Genomic DNA, 15,390 nt, shown 5'->3' on the forward strand with positions numbered 1-15,390 from the left:
TCTCATTCTGATGATATCTTTTCTAGAGAGGCCCTGCTGACGTCATTTTCATCCACTCCTTCTCCTTCCAGAGATAACACTCTGGTTACGCCTTCCTATGCTCTCGCCGTACCCTCCTCATTCCAGGATAACTCCTCCTCCTGGAATAATTCCTCCCCTCACGACGTACCCCTCTCCTTCCACATTAACCACCCTCTGAGTGCTTCCCATGGCAACGCGCCCACTGGTAATGCCGACTACTACAACATACCAGTGCTGCTACTAATACTACTAGTACGACGCGAAACACATGAACGGGTGCTGATGAACTATTGCTCCAAGAGAGCCGACCCCGCATATAAACTAAATGCGACCTAGCTGCGCTTGCACAATGCGTGTACCCTTCGCACATGTAACTTATAATGGTTTTATAGACACCGGAAGCGGCAGCTGGAGTGACGTGGTTTCCGCCTGTCCACTTGGCTGCAGCTGCCGTGAAACCGGTTTTCCTCCAACAGGTGACCACCAGGCTTCACTAGGACACATGACACTGGTGAGCCACCTAGGGGTAGCGCACGCAAAGGAAAGCGGGATTTTCTTATCTAAATTTTGCCCCCTGCCAACCTCTCGCAAGTAACAGCCAGAGGGTGAAGGCTTCAACCGCACACAGGGCGACTTTGTGACTAACGAGGCATCTAGTGCTAGACCACTAAAAATTACAATCTCTCAGCCTTCCCCGTATGCAGGGCAAAGAGTAATTTTATAGGGCACTTCGGCGCCGAATCCCTAGAACGGGTCGGCGGCGTTCATGCGAAGCTTGACATTTCTTAACAGCGCCAGGTACTTAGAGCCGTTACCGGAGCCGTGCTTGGCGGCGGCGCTGTGCTTGGGAGTGCTGTGTTCGGCCTTGTTGGCAACCGTCACTTGGGGGGCGTACATGTTCGATAGGTCGACGTCGGCCACTGCGAAAAACGCCATCTCGATGAAGAACAAGCTCTAGGGTGGTGTAAGAGAGGGAAAGCTGTGGCTAGCTTCGCATTATCAACTGTACAGTGCTAGCCTGGAAATACGGCACTACAAGGAGTTAGCAAGAAAAGCGGCAGTAACATGCAATCTTTTATAGTCTCTCGTGGGAAACGGAAGGAATTGTTCATGCTTAAGCAACCAGCCACCACCAGGGCTTTAGTATCATCAAATTACTTCAGATGAAAAGCAGAATGTTAAACGAGAATCCAAAGAACGGAAGACAAATTATATTTACCCCGAAAACCTCTCCCTTCCTATTTAAGAAACCGTGGCCAGCATAGAGCATGACTGCAGTGATATCAGCGGGAGAGACTCAGGTACGCACGACAACATATCGAAATCACCTAGCTAAGGAATAGTGAAGGCTGACAGTCAATTTGGGAGATGAGCTGAGGAAATTCGTAGTTGTAGTGTGGCTGAATTCACACCTGACGTATTTGACCCGCGTTGAGCGTAGCCTTTGAGGTTGCTACATAGGTAGAGCCGAGCAGCGATGGCGTTTAACCGAAGTGGTGGATTTCTTATCGGTGAAAAACTGGTTGGCTAAGCGTATGAAGCGTTACTCAAGAGTAAGTTTAAAATATTAGTGTGATCAAAGAACACCATTTTCACAGCTTAGCACGCAGTTGTCGCTTCGATAGTAAGTTTTCTCTTTATGAAAAGGTGTCAAATTATGACTTCCTTCTTAGACTTCTTTGGAGGAAATAAAACACACGTAGCTAGAGCTGGAATATAGTCCCATGTAGCCAGCGCAGGTGGGCAGAATTCTATGGATCACGTACTGCCAGTTGTTAGGCGCTTGTCGAGGTGTTATCAGCTGTCGCCCTTCTCCCCAGTGACACGCAACTATTCTATTCATTGGAGCTAAGTAAAGTTAGCATTTTAATGCGCGCCGGTTTTAATGCGGAGCATGTAAATCTCCTACCGTTCTGGTTCTCCATGGGGAACTCGTGGCGTCTCTTGTGACCGGAATGATGCTTTCTGGTGACTGTGACACGCAAGGAAAAGTGAAGATTGAAACTCTAAACTAGTTTACAGTGAACATTGATTTCAGAGAACCTATGTTGTTGAAGTATGCTGAAGATATTACATAATACACCCGTAGGCTGCGTATCTTGCGGACTTACAACTCATGATCACATTTTAGAGCAATGAAGCGGCGAACAAAATACATCGTCTGCTTTATAGAAACCACAAAATATGAAGAAAGACCGCTAATTCATAGTTTTTTTCTTATCTCGCTAGTGCTTCCCAAGTACCTATTAAGTTTCTTCAATGCTGTTACAAAAGCTCTTTCTTAAAACGAATAAGACACCAGGATCCTGGACAAGTTCCACTTGATCTGTAAACTCGCGAGATGGATAGTTACACACTTGAAAATACCGTACGAATATATCTTTTTTTTTAAGGCGTTGCTAAAATTACGCCTATTGAAGTATAGGGTTTTGTAAGAGATGATGTTAAATATTGAGTACGCAGATTTTATGTTAAGGTTTCTGATGATTAGAGACTGAAATATTTTCATTTATTGGTCCCTTTCAAAACCATGCTGTCCAAGGTACGCACTTACCTTACCGGTGAAATTAGTGAGTAAATCTTATGAATGGTCTCTTTGCAGAGCTGAAACGCGTTCCCCATTTATTGCTGCAACAATGAGCTCCACATCAGTGGTTGAGCAGTAGAAGCCACAATCTATTCGTATGTTTCTGTTATTGACACAGTTTTCAATCTCTGGCGCTGTTAAAATTTTACTTTTCTCGGCCATAACTGGCAAGGGGCCCATGCCCGTAATTCTGTGGCACTCAAGGAGTTGGACTTTGAGTTCCGAGTGTTTCTGACCAAAAAATGCTCTGTTTACCCAACAAAGGCATAAAAATGCAATAATATGCACAGGACCGATGATTTGTATTGTAGCTATGCTTAACGAACAGTATGAAAGGCTTAGCAAAAACAAAACAAAAAATTACTATACACTCGATCAGATTGCCAGAGTAGAAAGGATAAAAAAATATAATTGCTGAGTCCCGCTAGTGGAGTTGTGCAAGTTTGGGCTGGAGCAGTTTTGGCCAACGGAAAGCAGACTTACTCCAGATTTTTCATCACAGCGCACTAATGATAGTGTTCTCTAAATTTACATCATGCACGGGCAGAAAAGCGGCTGGCGTCAAGGTGCAATTCTTTTGGGAACGCTTTACATTTAGAAACTACATTGACAATCTTAGATCGTGCGGGCTATGAGTTCTAAATGGGAAATTTATTGAACATGGTAACAAAGCAAAGAGCAATTTGTTGCGAAGGCTCCCAGGGCAAAAGAAGCATTGCAGCTAGGTTTATGAAATGACGCTGCCCACTGCAGGATTTTTACACGTCACACTGATTAGGTTCCTCAACGATTAGGTTCCTCAACGAGGTTCACGGCCGTGCGCATCTTTATAGGCTGTTTCGTTGCTATATCATTCATCTCACGCTGCACATAATATACCTGAGCAGGAAACTCGCTTTTATGTCAAGAGTTAAAATCCTGGATTTTCAAAAATGCTTCACAAACTACCGCGGATGGCGGCGGGGAGATGCAAACTCACGCCTGGGCACGACCATAGTGACGATCAGCAACGTGGCAAGGAGGGTTAGGAACAGTGTGCCGCCCAAGATGAGAACGGTGAGGATGTTGTCCGAGCTGAAAAGCCCCCTCCTTCGCTGAGGCTGTTGGATCACGCTGGAAAAGAAGACGATGGTACGGTCACCGTTCACACTGAAGGGCTCGCCTCCGTTGCCATTCTTTGTTTTGGGTGACCTTCTAGTACAACAAAGTTTACTTATTTATGGTCTGTTTCTGATAAGGCATTTCTCCAGTAAAAAGAGACTTTTATACTGCGTGCACCTAAAAAGTAAGGTGGTGAGAGGCAACAAGGAAAGATTTATCGAACTACAAAAATGAGTAAATGTCTGAATAAAGCAATACGCAAGCATGATGGTGAGAATGAGATCACCGCTAGTCGGACGCGGAATTCCACGTGCAACTGCTCCAAAAAATGAATTCCGGTTGAATTTCAGAAATAAGGTCCAGTATTTTATCAAGGTTCCCTCCGGCTACAACAGCTGCTCTTCATGTGCCTGTGTGTGTGCTTCCGGATGATAGCAGCAAACAAAAATTTTTCCCTGTTGTTTTTGTACGCAATGGCGCGAACTTCGAACTAGCCTCCTATCCAGGAGGGCATTTTAGCGGGGTACTTCGTGCATGATGTTAATACCAAAAAAGATCACATTGGCGCCTATGTATGGTACGGTCCTTGTCGTTAGCGCTGCTTCCCTCCTTTCACTGCTATGCTATCCTATCCAGGCCAACTATGTAGCACGGAGGCGTACCTGGGGCCGCGAGATTCGAAATGGACGCCAAGGTCAGTAAAAATCTTACGTGCAAGCAGTAGAATCTATAAGCATAAATGTGATCGAGGGAAGGCATTATTGAATCACATCCGCCCCTGTAAATCTCGGTTCTCCGCACTAATGATTCACCTGTCTGCAACATGTTCAAACAAATGTTTGTTAGTCTCATCAAGCTAATAGCTAGTCCACTATGTGTTATTATATGCCCAGCTGAGCTCATCCCGAGTTACTGCTTATTACGGTGATAACTGTGTTATGCTGTCGACTCTAAGCATATGATAACCGTTGTCGCAGAAGACTAACGCCATCCATATCTTCGCCCTTTGGGTGGTGGCCTTCCATATGCGCCAGAAATTTACAACGGCCTTTCGTGTCGGCAGCAAGAGCTCTCAAGAGTGATTTCTGTTAAAACAGACGGGAACACAGGATTCCGGCCTATTTGCGCTGAAATACCTTGAAATGACAGCATACGTGCAACTAAACAAATTTTTATTCTCACGGATGGCCCCAACATGGCGGCATTGGTAACTAATTACAGGCCGATTGCGACAGCGCTCTTTCGCAGTCTGCTACGTTATAATACCTAGTGAAGCAAATTCATAACAATCGCGTGCCCCTTGGCCCATATCACCAATGTGGCCTGGAAGCGTTAAGTAACAATCTCATGGACAAGCAGATGAAAAAGCGAGTTGTCGGTTGCGACATAGTTCTACCGCACTGGTTGCATCATACGTCTTTCATGTTGTTGGATCATTGAAGAACGCCCGCTTTAGTGCACTGGTTAGTCGCTATTTCTTCTCCGCGTCCGGCGACAGAAAAAGCTCTACTGGAGTTTAACGTCCCAAAGCAACTCAGACTATGAGGGACATCGCAGTGAAGGGCTCCGGAAATTTCGACCACATGGGGTTCTTTAACGTGCACTGACATCGCACAGTACACGGGCCTCTAGAATTTCGCCTCGATCGAAATTCGGCCACCGCGGCCGGGATCGAACCCGCGTCTTTGGGCCAGTAGCCGAGCGCCGTAACCACTGATTAATTAGGGGATGTCACAAGATGAAACCCTGACCCATAACCACCCTTTTTTTTCTCTCTTCGCAAAATGGGGGCGCCCCGCAAGCATGCACTCTGATGCGTGTATACTCACAATCGCCTGGGGCTGGGGGTACTCTGCAGTCCGTACAAGTAGTTGACGTAGCCTGGGTCATATGTCATTGCTGCGACAGGGAGGTGCACATAAACATGTGAGAAAACGTTGTCGACCATAGGACTCGCGGAATATGTATTCTTTTACCATGTCGTCGGACACAGTGTCTAGTGGTATCAACGAAACCTATCAGGTTCCGCACAAACCCCGGAAAGTAGTCTCTGGTCAAAATGATGACAACATAAGCACCTGTGCTGAGGTTATTCGCCAAGTGACTGCGAATGGGCTCTCATATGCGGACGCAGCTTGCATACAGAAAAAACAGCTGAGGTTAGAGGGCTAACTCTGCTTCAGGATGCATCTTAGGTCAGTCGAAGAGCTAAAAAAAAACTTAGTTGTTTTCTCAGAGACTGCGCAGTTGACGAAAAATTCATTCTAAACCGGAACTGGAACCCAGACCACCGCTTGCGCGGGACAGTTTCTATACCATCTAAGCTACCCAGGACGATAAGCAGTTATCATGGCGATGCCGAATCCGGGAGCACTTAGAAGCAGCAGATTAATTCCTAACTGAACTGTAGTCCATCTTCGGCGATTTCATTGAACTGACGAACACTGAACTGACGACTCGAGTGTTCCTTTTAAAGCGCACCGAGAGAACGAATAGCGGTAGAGTCTCTGCTTCAACGTAGCCGTTCCTGGCCTCAAATTCCTTTACCACTTTGAACACTAATACTGACAAGTTTGTTGATCAGATGCTCGGCGTCTGAGGGTTGCGTACTGGCTAAAGGTACAAGCCATCCTCGGACCAAAGCGTCAGGTCTGCCAATAAGCATCCGTTATCTCACAAAAATTGTCGAGCTTATTTTGTGCTCACATGCGCTGTCATCATCATTACCAGCTCAGCTCCATATAATGCAAAACAAGGGCCTGTCCGGCGTCAGCAACGGCCAGCTATCTCCACGAAGCTTCCTAACCTTATCCGCCGATTTAGCCCTCTTTCGACCCCTGCAATGTCTGGCTTGCCTTAGAACACATGAGGTAACTCCTAGAGACTACTAGTTAGCTGGTCTTCGCACTACATGCCCTGCCTGTCTCCAAAGAATGTAATCACGAATTAATCTATCGCGTGTTGCGTAAATCAAATAAAATCGAAAAAAAAAATTCTCTCGGCCTAACCGCACGTTTGTTCGGGCTCAAATTTCGCACAGATGTTGCATTTGATGGTCAGTTTTGTTTTATCCTACATTTAAATGGGGTACTTGCCTGATTCAGTCAGAATTATTTGGAAATCCCCATCGTCTGCGGCGACAGCGAACCAAAACCGAAAGACTTCGCAGCAGTGGTACCAGTAGCGCCATCTCGCACCCATCGGAGAAACCCATAGCTTTGCTAAGTTGGTGAGCAAATTATCTTTTGCTTGGTGCTCTCTGCTCAAATGCTGGTGCTCAAATGCAACCTCTGTGCGAAATTTGAGCCCAAACAAACGCGTGGTCAGGCCGAGAGGATGTTTTTTTTTTCGATTTTCTCTGATTTACGCAACAGTCAGTATATGAGTAACAAAAAAATGACGCACAAATTAGCGTGGTTAGGCCAAATGCGAATTCGGTGCGTAGCACTTCGGTCTCGTGTTTGGCTCGAGACGGTGTTTTCAAGGTCAAGCAGGCTTGTGAAAAAGATTAGTGAATTCGGTGAGTGGGGGTCTTAGTGCTATTGTGCTAAAGGTGGAGGGGACACTTGGACTCCGCCCTATGGGTATGACGCCATAGCTTTAATGGATTAATTGCCCACTTAATGGGTTAATGGGTTACGGAATGAACAGTTCTCCACTTTATATTCATAAGTCGCGAGGTATCCTCATGCCACTGACTTCCTTTATGCTTTATACATCTTACTGCCCTATTCTTCCCATATAGGCTAATTAATGCCTGGATGCTTACAGACGCCGAGTTAAAGAAAAGGTTTAGGTTTAGGTTTATTGTGGTTTAACGTCCCAATGCGACTCAGGCTATGAGGGTCACCGTAGTGGAGGGCTCCGGAAATTTAGACCGCCTGGGGCTCTTTTGCGTGCACTGACATCGCACAGTACACGGGCCAAGGTAGATGTACTATGGCAGCGTAGGCTGCATAGAAGCCCATACGTTCAAAACATGGCGGCTCATGGTGCGCAGCCGGCGCCGTCTTCGAAATGCGTGGACAACTAAAAAGTGACGTCATAATTAAAACAAAAACGCGACGTTGAAGTCACGTGTTTTAGTGACGTCATATTTGTGACGTCAGTGTCACGTGCTGCTTGGCGGGAAAAATAAACTGCTGAACGCCGCCACGCTTCAGCGCGACACCCGACACGAGAACGAAGAAAGAAGACACGATGAGTGCCGACCACCAACGCTATTTTTAGGTAGCCAGTTCTCGTTGTGCCTTTTTCCTTCGTCCTCGCCTCAGGTGTCGCGCTGAATGTCGCAGGTGTAGCGCTGAAGCGATGAATTGTGACGCCGCCAGACAGGTTATCGCTCGCACATCGTGCAACCACACACCTCTTTTTTGCGTACGGGGGCCCCATGGCCACAGACGATGCCCTTTTGGGGCAAAAGCAACAGAACCGCGCCCAACCGAACGAAACTACACAGAAGCGCTGGCAAAAGGGAAAAGCGGAAACTGTACACGAACGATGCACACCAAGAACTCGAGCAACAAGCAAAGAGGAAAAAGTAGGGCTAGCAGAATCGAGTTTCAAACAAAATCAAGCAGAATGGTCAAAAGATACGACAAGGGTATGACATCAGAGCACCGTCAACCTTGGCATCGTCCCGCTGCCATTGCCGCTGCTCTGAGCGAACGCTGTCATAAAAATTTTTAGAAAGCAAGCGCTACACTTTCTAACAAAATGCACACAACTGAAACATTTTAAAAAGGAATCACTGCAATTGTTTTCGAATGCTTTTGAAACACAAAATATGTCCTAATTATTTTTCTATTCTAGTCGTGTTTGTCCACTCATTTCATTTTGGCGCTTTAGTTCCACCACTAATTTGATGTCGCTAGCACTTGGTTCTGGACCGCATTCAGGCTCCGGCTTCGCGACTTATTTCAATTGACCTTACACGGGCCTCCAGATTTTTGGCTCCATTGAAATTAGGCCGTCAGTCGAATTCCGAAGTCGGAGCTCGAATTCCGCTGCTAGCCAAAGATATTTCTTAAGGAAAAGGGTACAATATAAACAGGAATAAATATAAATGAGATTAAAAAGAGTAAGCTGTCCTCTAGCCCCTTCTTTCCAGAGGTAACTTATGCTGTCCAAGCCCTAGGATATATTTCCATCCCTGAAAATGCGCAATATCTATGGCTGAGAGCGGAAACAAACTCCCTCTTAAAAACATGGGGAGTTCTAAAAGTTAGAAAGCTTTTCATCGAGGTTTTAGTCTCCTGTTTTTGCTAACCTTATGATCTGCGGTGACGCGTTTGAAAGCCTCCTTCATTTGCTGATGGCATCACGTTAGTATGTTTGGCGGTGGAAATTTGCCTCCGTTGCCTACAGTAAGCATTCCGCATATTTAGTGATCTAAATCTACCCAAGGACATGGGCACTATATCCTCCCCTAAAACTCAGTGAGATAGAGGACAGCTTTCTGCCTTTTACTTCTATGTACGCTGATTTGTGATCAGTACAGGATATCACTCACTATCATTTGCTCCCAAGCCAATCTGCTCGCACAGTGCATCAAGGTTAGCCCTAGAAATGCTAATGCATACCTCGCTGCCTGCGCCCTGAATTCAATTCAAGCCTCTAGATAAGCCTACAAGTCTATGTCATAGGTTAGCACCTGCAGTTCGCTATTACATACCGGAAAATTCAGCAACACTTGCCCGACAGTTCGTAGTTCCGCTGTGAGTGCAAAACGCCAAAGAGAAAGAATATTAGGGCCGCACTTACGGGACATGGCGGGATTAGAAGGGATGCCCATGGCAGTCTGTCCGTACGGGTCGTACGGCGGTTGACCGTACATGGGATGTACCAGCTGGTCTGTGTACGCCGGGTCCATGTAGCCCGCTGGCGGTGGCGCGTAGGCGCCTCCCAGTGAGTAGATTCCCCCCGGTTGGACATACGCGCTCTGGGCGTACGCGTAGTTCTGGCCGTACTGTAATGACACAAAAGAGAAACAACGGCGCACATGACAGTAAACGTGTTGTATCGTAAGTAATGATAATTAGCAATTAAGCAGTACACGTAGCATACGGTCGAGCCGATCTGTATTCTCCTACTTCGTCGTCTTCTCTACACCCGTGCGCGCGAGTTGTTGTTGTGGTTGCTGCCTTGGTGGCATGGCATATACCCACGACGGCGGATTGGCCAGGGTTCAGTGAGGAGAGCCCAAAGAAGGCAAATTGGTGCCAAGCTAATAGATTACCTTTTGGTGCCAAGCTAATGATTTATCTTTGGGTACGTGTTCCGAGGAAATAAAGATGGAATTATAGACAAAAGAAATTACGTGAAGAAATGAATGAAAGAAAAACAACGGGCATAAAGAGTAGAGAATTGAATACAAGAAAAATTCTGAATGATGTTGTAACGCGGACATTTTGGGCACCATTAGCAAGGGAACCTGCCGGTAGCAATTATGTAATTGTGGAGGAAATCGCAAACTTGATGCAATGCGAAACCTCTGGCGCTAGCACCGAAGGAGAGGAGAAGCGGAACCGGCAAAGCGAGTCCCATTCGAGAAATTGGAATTTCGAGATACGTCCTTCTCTGAAGTGCAAACCTCCGGCAATAGAGTAGGATATGTTCCAGTGTTTCCACCTCTCCACAAGTCGCACAAAGGTTTGAGGGACTGAACCCGCATCTGCACAAATAAAGACTTAAGCGGGGAATTCTGCACCGCAGGAGTGTCATTGCAACCTCACACTGCCGGGATTTACATGCAAGAACCTTCCATGGGTACGTGAGATGGTGGAAGTCAACAGTAGAGAGCAAGGGATCGTTGCACATAGTGGTAATATGCTGAAAGCGCTGGAAGCGAGACATTCCGAAAAGGATCAGATTAGGGACGCTGGAGGCGACCGGTGCATTGAGAGCAGATTTTGCTAAAAAGTCTGCTGCATCGTTTTGAAAAATACCGCAGTGACCTGGGATCCAAACGAAGCGCACCTCTTTCACCCATCCAGGAATGAAATGCTTTAATGAGCGGCTCAATAGATCGTCCCGTTCAGAATCCAGCGCCAACAACACAGAGAGACAATCTGAAAGGAATATCACCTGGGAGACACTGGGGGAATCTTTAAAGCAGCCAGCCCAAGAGCCATGAACTCCGCTAGAAATATGGGAGTGTAATCCGGGGCTAGAAGTGAATAACTCCAAGAGAGATCCTCAGAAAAAATGCTAACGGCTGCGTTCTGGCTAGCCCCGGACGCATCTGTAGCAATCACACTGTGGTGGGGAAAGAGTCAAGGTGTTCTGAGAGGAGACTAAGTAGTGTACTGGACAGAAAATGCTTTGCATTAGGTGGGAAAATATAATCAAAAACAATATCCACAGGGGATGTTGCAGAGCCTACTCTGCACACAAAACTGAGATCTATACCAATGATGGTTAAAAGGTTTCGAGTAAAAACGACCTGAGGGAGACAGAACCTTGGCCAATGATGTCTAAAAAAGAGAACCGCGTGGGAAACAAAAATAGGTGTAGCCATACCAGAAGCATAGTCAAATGCCCGTAAGAAAGTCCTGACAGTTAATAGCTGAAAACGAGAGTTAAGGTCGGGAATACGGGCCTCCAGGTAAAGAACAGCGATGGAACTGACTGAGGGAGACCAAGGCAGAGGCGCAGTGCACGCCTTTCTAAGAGCAGCAACGGACGGAGCTTGTATTTGGCGCGCCCAGAAAAGAGTATGCAGCCAAATTCCAAACTGGGTCTGACATAGGCTTTGTAAAGGAGTAGGAGCGTGTCCCGACTCATGCCAAATTTCCTATTGCTTATTCGAATTAGCCGACCCAGCGCACGCTCTCCTTTCTCAACGTTACTCTTGATGTGGAGCCGCCAGTCCATACTAGCATCATAAATTACGCCTAGATACCGCAAGGATTCCACCTGCGGTATATTGTCCGTGCGATATTGTAATGCTGTATATAAAGGCATGTTGGATTGAAAAACTAACACACTGCTTTTATGCGCATTTAACACCAGATTAATGTTATTAAGCCAAACCTCGAGAGCATTTAGGTAAGCCTGAAGACAATGATACAGGGCATGAATGTCGGTTGCCGAGGCAAAGAAGGCAATGTCATCTGCATAAACATAAACTGTAACGTCTGGGTGGATGGGAATGTCACACATCAGAATATTGAAAAGAAGTGGCGAAAGCACAGAACCTTGTGGCACACCTCCGGTCTGGGCGTAGGTGTCTGAAGTGAAGGAGCCGTCAGTGCAAAAAAACTGCCGTCCCCCTGAAAACTCACGGATCCACGCATAAACGTAGTACGGCGGGTGTAGTGTTGACAATTTCGTGAGGAGGATAGAATGTTCAACTCTGTCGTATGTTATAGCAATGTCAAGCGTCACTAACGCTGATATTTTGTTGTTTCTTATAGCAAGACGGATTCTGCTCTCTAAATCAACATGGGCAGACCATATGGAGCATCCGCGGCGAAAGCCAATCTGGGCTGGACACAATGCATTGATTTCTGAAACATGCTTTGACAGGCGGCTGTGCACAATTCTTTCCACGAGCTTTACCAATTTGGATGTTAGAGCTACAGGCCGAATGTTATCTAGATGGAATCCCTTTTTTGAATCTTTTAAGAGTAATACTATTTTTGCCACATTCCAGGAGTGCGGCAGCCATGCAGCTTCCAATGAAGCGTTGACCAGATCGAGGAGGTCCTGAGTGAATTCTTGAGCTAAGATTTTCAACATACCGACCGTAACACCATCCGAACCCGGAGCCGAAGATTGCATCGAAGAAACTACAGTTAGTAGTTCTGATTTATCAACCGCCACATAGTCTGAGCAGGGGAAGGGGTCGAACAGGGGTACTCTGCGCTGCTCCAGAAAGCGTACCGCGAGCCCTTGTGCGATTCGCTCTAACTCATGTGGAGAGAGAACAGCCAAGCTTGTTAACTGCATGGCTGAGGAGTGGATATTCCGTTCCCTAAAACGGTACAAAACCTTCCTATTGTTTGGGGCAGACAAATAGGTATTCAAATTTTGATTGTAGTCATCCTTTGCCTTTGCTATTGTTCTCTTAAACGAGGCCGAGAAAAATTTATAGTTGATACAATTAGCAGGGCTCTGGTTATGGGAAAGGCTCTTCCATGCTGCTTTCCTACGGCGGAAGGCTGTCTCACACGCAGCGTTCCACCATGGCGATGGTGATTTATTGCTAACACCAGACCGCACAATGAACCGTGAACTCTGTAGCCTTCAAAACAGAATGAAACACTCACTGAGCCCTGTCGTTTCCGTTGGAACAAACATCAGATGAAAGGGAAGCGCGCAAAGATGATTTGTAGGCTGCAAGATTAACTAACTTTCGGGCAGAACCCTGCCCATGGAGTGAGCGCTCCAAGATGGTGAAAATAATTGGCAAGTGGTCACTAGACCCACCACTGTCAACTGTGGACCATGCCCCTATACCTACCCCACCTGCTGCCAAGGACAAATTGAGAACTGAACTCGAATTTCTACAGATGAAAGTTATGGCCCGAGAATTGCAGCAGCGCACATTATTTGCCGACATCCATGTCCATAACATCTGACCATGAGAGTCAGTGTAGGTACTCCAGACAACGTGATGTGAATTAAAGTCTCCAGCAATAATGACGCTATTAGAGTTGCCAAGCAAGCTGTCCAGGTGGTCTGTTCTGTTTACTCCTGCTGGATAATATACGTTAGCAACTGTGACAGGAGCACAGTACGGCAAAATAAGATCAACAGCTAAGATCTCGCGGTCGGGAAGCATAACCTTTTTATTAATTGATGCGCGGTGACACACTTTTGAAGAAATCAGGATCACTAACCCACCGCGCTTACCATGTATGCGGTACGCTCGAAAAACACGAAACCTATTTAATGAAAATGATTTTACAGAGGAGAGCCAAGTTTCTTGTAAAAGCGCTATATCTGGATTATGGCAAGATAAAAGAAGTTTTAAATCTGTAAGAGAAGAAGCAAGAGATCGGAAATTCCATTGTAGAACCTTTACACCAGCCATGATAACTAGTCGAGAATAGAGGCTGAAACAGCCTCCTTTAGCGTATCAGACTTCGAGGAGACTTTAGCATGCCCAGAAATAACCCCGGCTCCTGCGTCCTGGAATTCCTCCAGAATTTCTTGGGCGGAAGATGACGGGTCCACTCCACGGACAATACCTTTGGTGCACGCAAGCTGTTCCGGAATGAAGGCCTTAACTGGAACTGCAGTAAAAGTGCGACACCGGAGCAGATCCGGCACACACTTAATGTTTGCCGACTTGCAAAGAATACCACACTTCCCGAAAGATCGCACTTCAGAGATGTCGAGATAGTGATTCGACAGACTCTTCAGTTCATGCTGGATCGCTTTGGAATTCTTCATTTTTAGTACTCGATCACCTAACGGTACAAGCGCCACCGGAATTGCATCTACACCATTCCTCCCAAATGAAGTCAGAATCAAGCTTTCGGCCCCCACCCGGGGAGGTGAAAGCCATGCCTACAGCCAGCGCAAAGGCAACCTCACATTACTCAAATCTACAGTGCTACCCTGAAACCGCCGCTGTGGATGTACTACATGAGGGTTGAGGAGGGGCTGCCGATTCCGGAGCGGGCGAAACCAGGTGCGATGAAGGGCCCGGGCAGCTAACTTGAACGGCTGGTATCAGAAGGATTGAAGGCGCGTCCGAAGATGAACCCTGGACCACGGTTCCGGACTGTGGACTGGGCGGCGGCATTCTGTTGCCGTCGATAGGCGGCGAAATTTCAGCGAAAAGGGCCGCTGGAGCTGGGGAGGACAGTTGCTGCTGAGCCACTTCTAGGCGAACCGCAGAAAACTTGGACGAGTGCCACACTCGCCCATCATCCAGCAGATAAGATGCAGGTCCACGCTGCTCCACAACCTTCCGAGGCTCCGAAAACCGAGCTGACAGTTTGCCTCATACAGTGGGCTTGCGAACACGCACGTACTGGCCAATCTGGAAGTCACGACACTTGGCGCCACTCCCCTGGTCCGCATAAAGCTTGTACCGCGCTTGCTTCTCCTCAAGCCTCTGCCGCAAAAGCTTAAGCGCTTTTGTTGGATCCAGTGAGAAGCACTGATCCGGCAGCCCTACAACGTTGAGACTTGTGCGGGGTAACCGGCCATGAAGTAGGACGGCTGGTGCAATTCCTGTCGTGGCATGTGGCGTACAGCGGTAGACACCGAGGTAGTCCTCAATAGCTGTACGTAGGTCGCGTCGCTCGCACAGAGCCAGCTGAATATAAGACTTAAGCACTCGATTGAATCGTTCAACAGGTCCATTGGCTTGGGGATGATACACTGAAGAGTAGCAATGGCGTATCCCCCGTTCGCGGAGGAAAATTTGCATGGCCATCGATGAGAATTGAGGTCCGGGATCAGAGACAATCTCTTGAGGGTAACCCTCACGAGCAAAGAGGCCAAGCAGGAATTCTTGAACGGTTTGAGTTGTGATGGCATCTGCGAAGAAAACCTCTGGCCACTTACTATAAAAATCTATGAGAGTAATCGCGAAGCGGCAGCCACTGGGAGGTTGCTCGAAAGGCCCCACGATATCAATGGCAACCTTATCCCAAGGTGTTTCTGGGAAGGCGACAGGTTGCAGAGGAGCTGCTACCGGACGAGCCGATTTGTCACAGGAC

The 15,390-nt window shown here is 47.1% G+C and overlaps 1 protein-coding gene across 1 annotated transcript; it reads right to left on the bottom strand.

The window, feature by feature from the left end:
- Positions 1 to 765: 765 nt before the first annotated feature.
- Positions 766 to 9,671, bottom strand: LOC149334802 (uncharacterized). The gene is made up of 5 exons (XM_089553671.1): positions 9,473 to 9,671; positions 5,539 to 5,608; positions 3,588 to 3,721; positions 1,931 to 1,993; positions 766 to 941 (listed from the first exon to the last, which is right to left on the bottom strand). Exons 1-5 carry the CDS (start codon positions 9,579 to 9,581, stop codon positions 766 to 768), a joined length of 552 nt encoding a protein of 183 aa, XP_089409797.1. The 5' UTR covers positions 9,582 to 9,671.
- Positions 9,672 to 15,390: the final 5,719 nt, after the last annotated feature.

Source organism: Amblyomma mixtum, chromosome 7 (assembly GCF_055824585.1).
Source record: "Amblyomma mixtum isolate Tamu chromosome 7, ASM5582458v1, whole genome shotgun sequence".
Taxonomy (NCBI): Eukaryota; Metazoa; Arthropoda; class Arachnida; order Ixodida; family Ixodidae; genus Amblyomma; species Amblyomma mixtum.

Coding starts and splice junctions, on each gene's coding strand:
- LOC149334802 (XM_089553671.1), bottom strand. CDS start 9,581: ATGGACCCGGCGTACACAGACCAGCTGGTACATCCCATGTACGGTCAA. Junction 3,722..5,538: donor ACCCCCAGCCCCAGGCGATT/GTGAGTATACAC, acceptor CTTCTTTTCCAG/CGTGATCCAACAGCCTCAGC. Junction 1,994..3,587: donor CACTATGGTCGTGCCCAGGC/GTGAGTTTGCAT, acceptor TGCGTGTCACAG/TCACCAGAAAGCATCATTCC.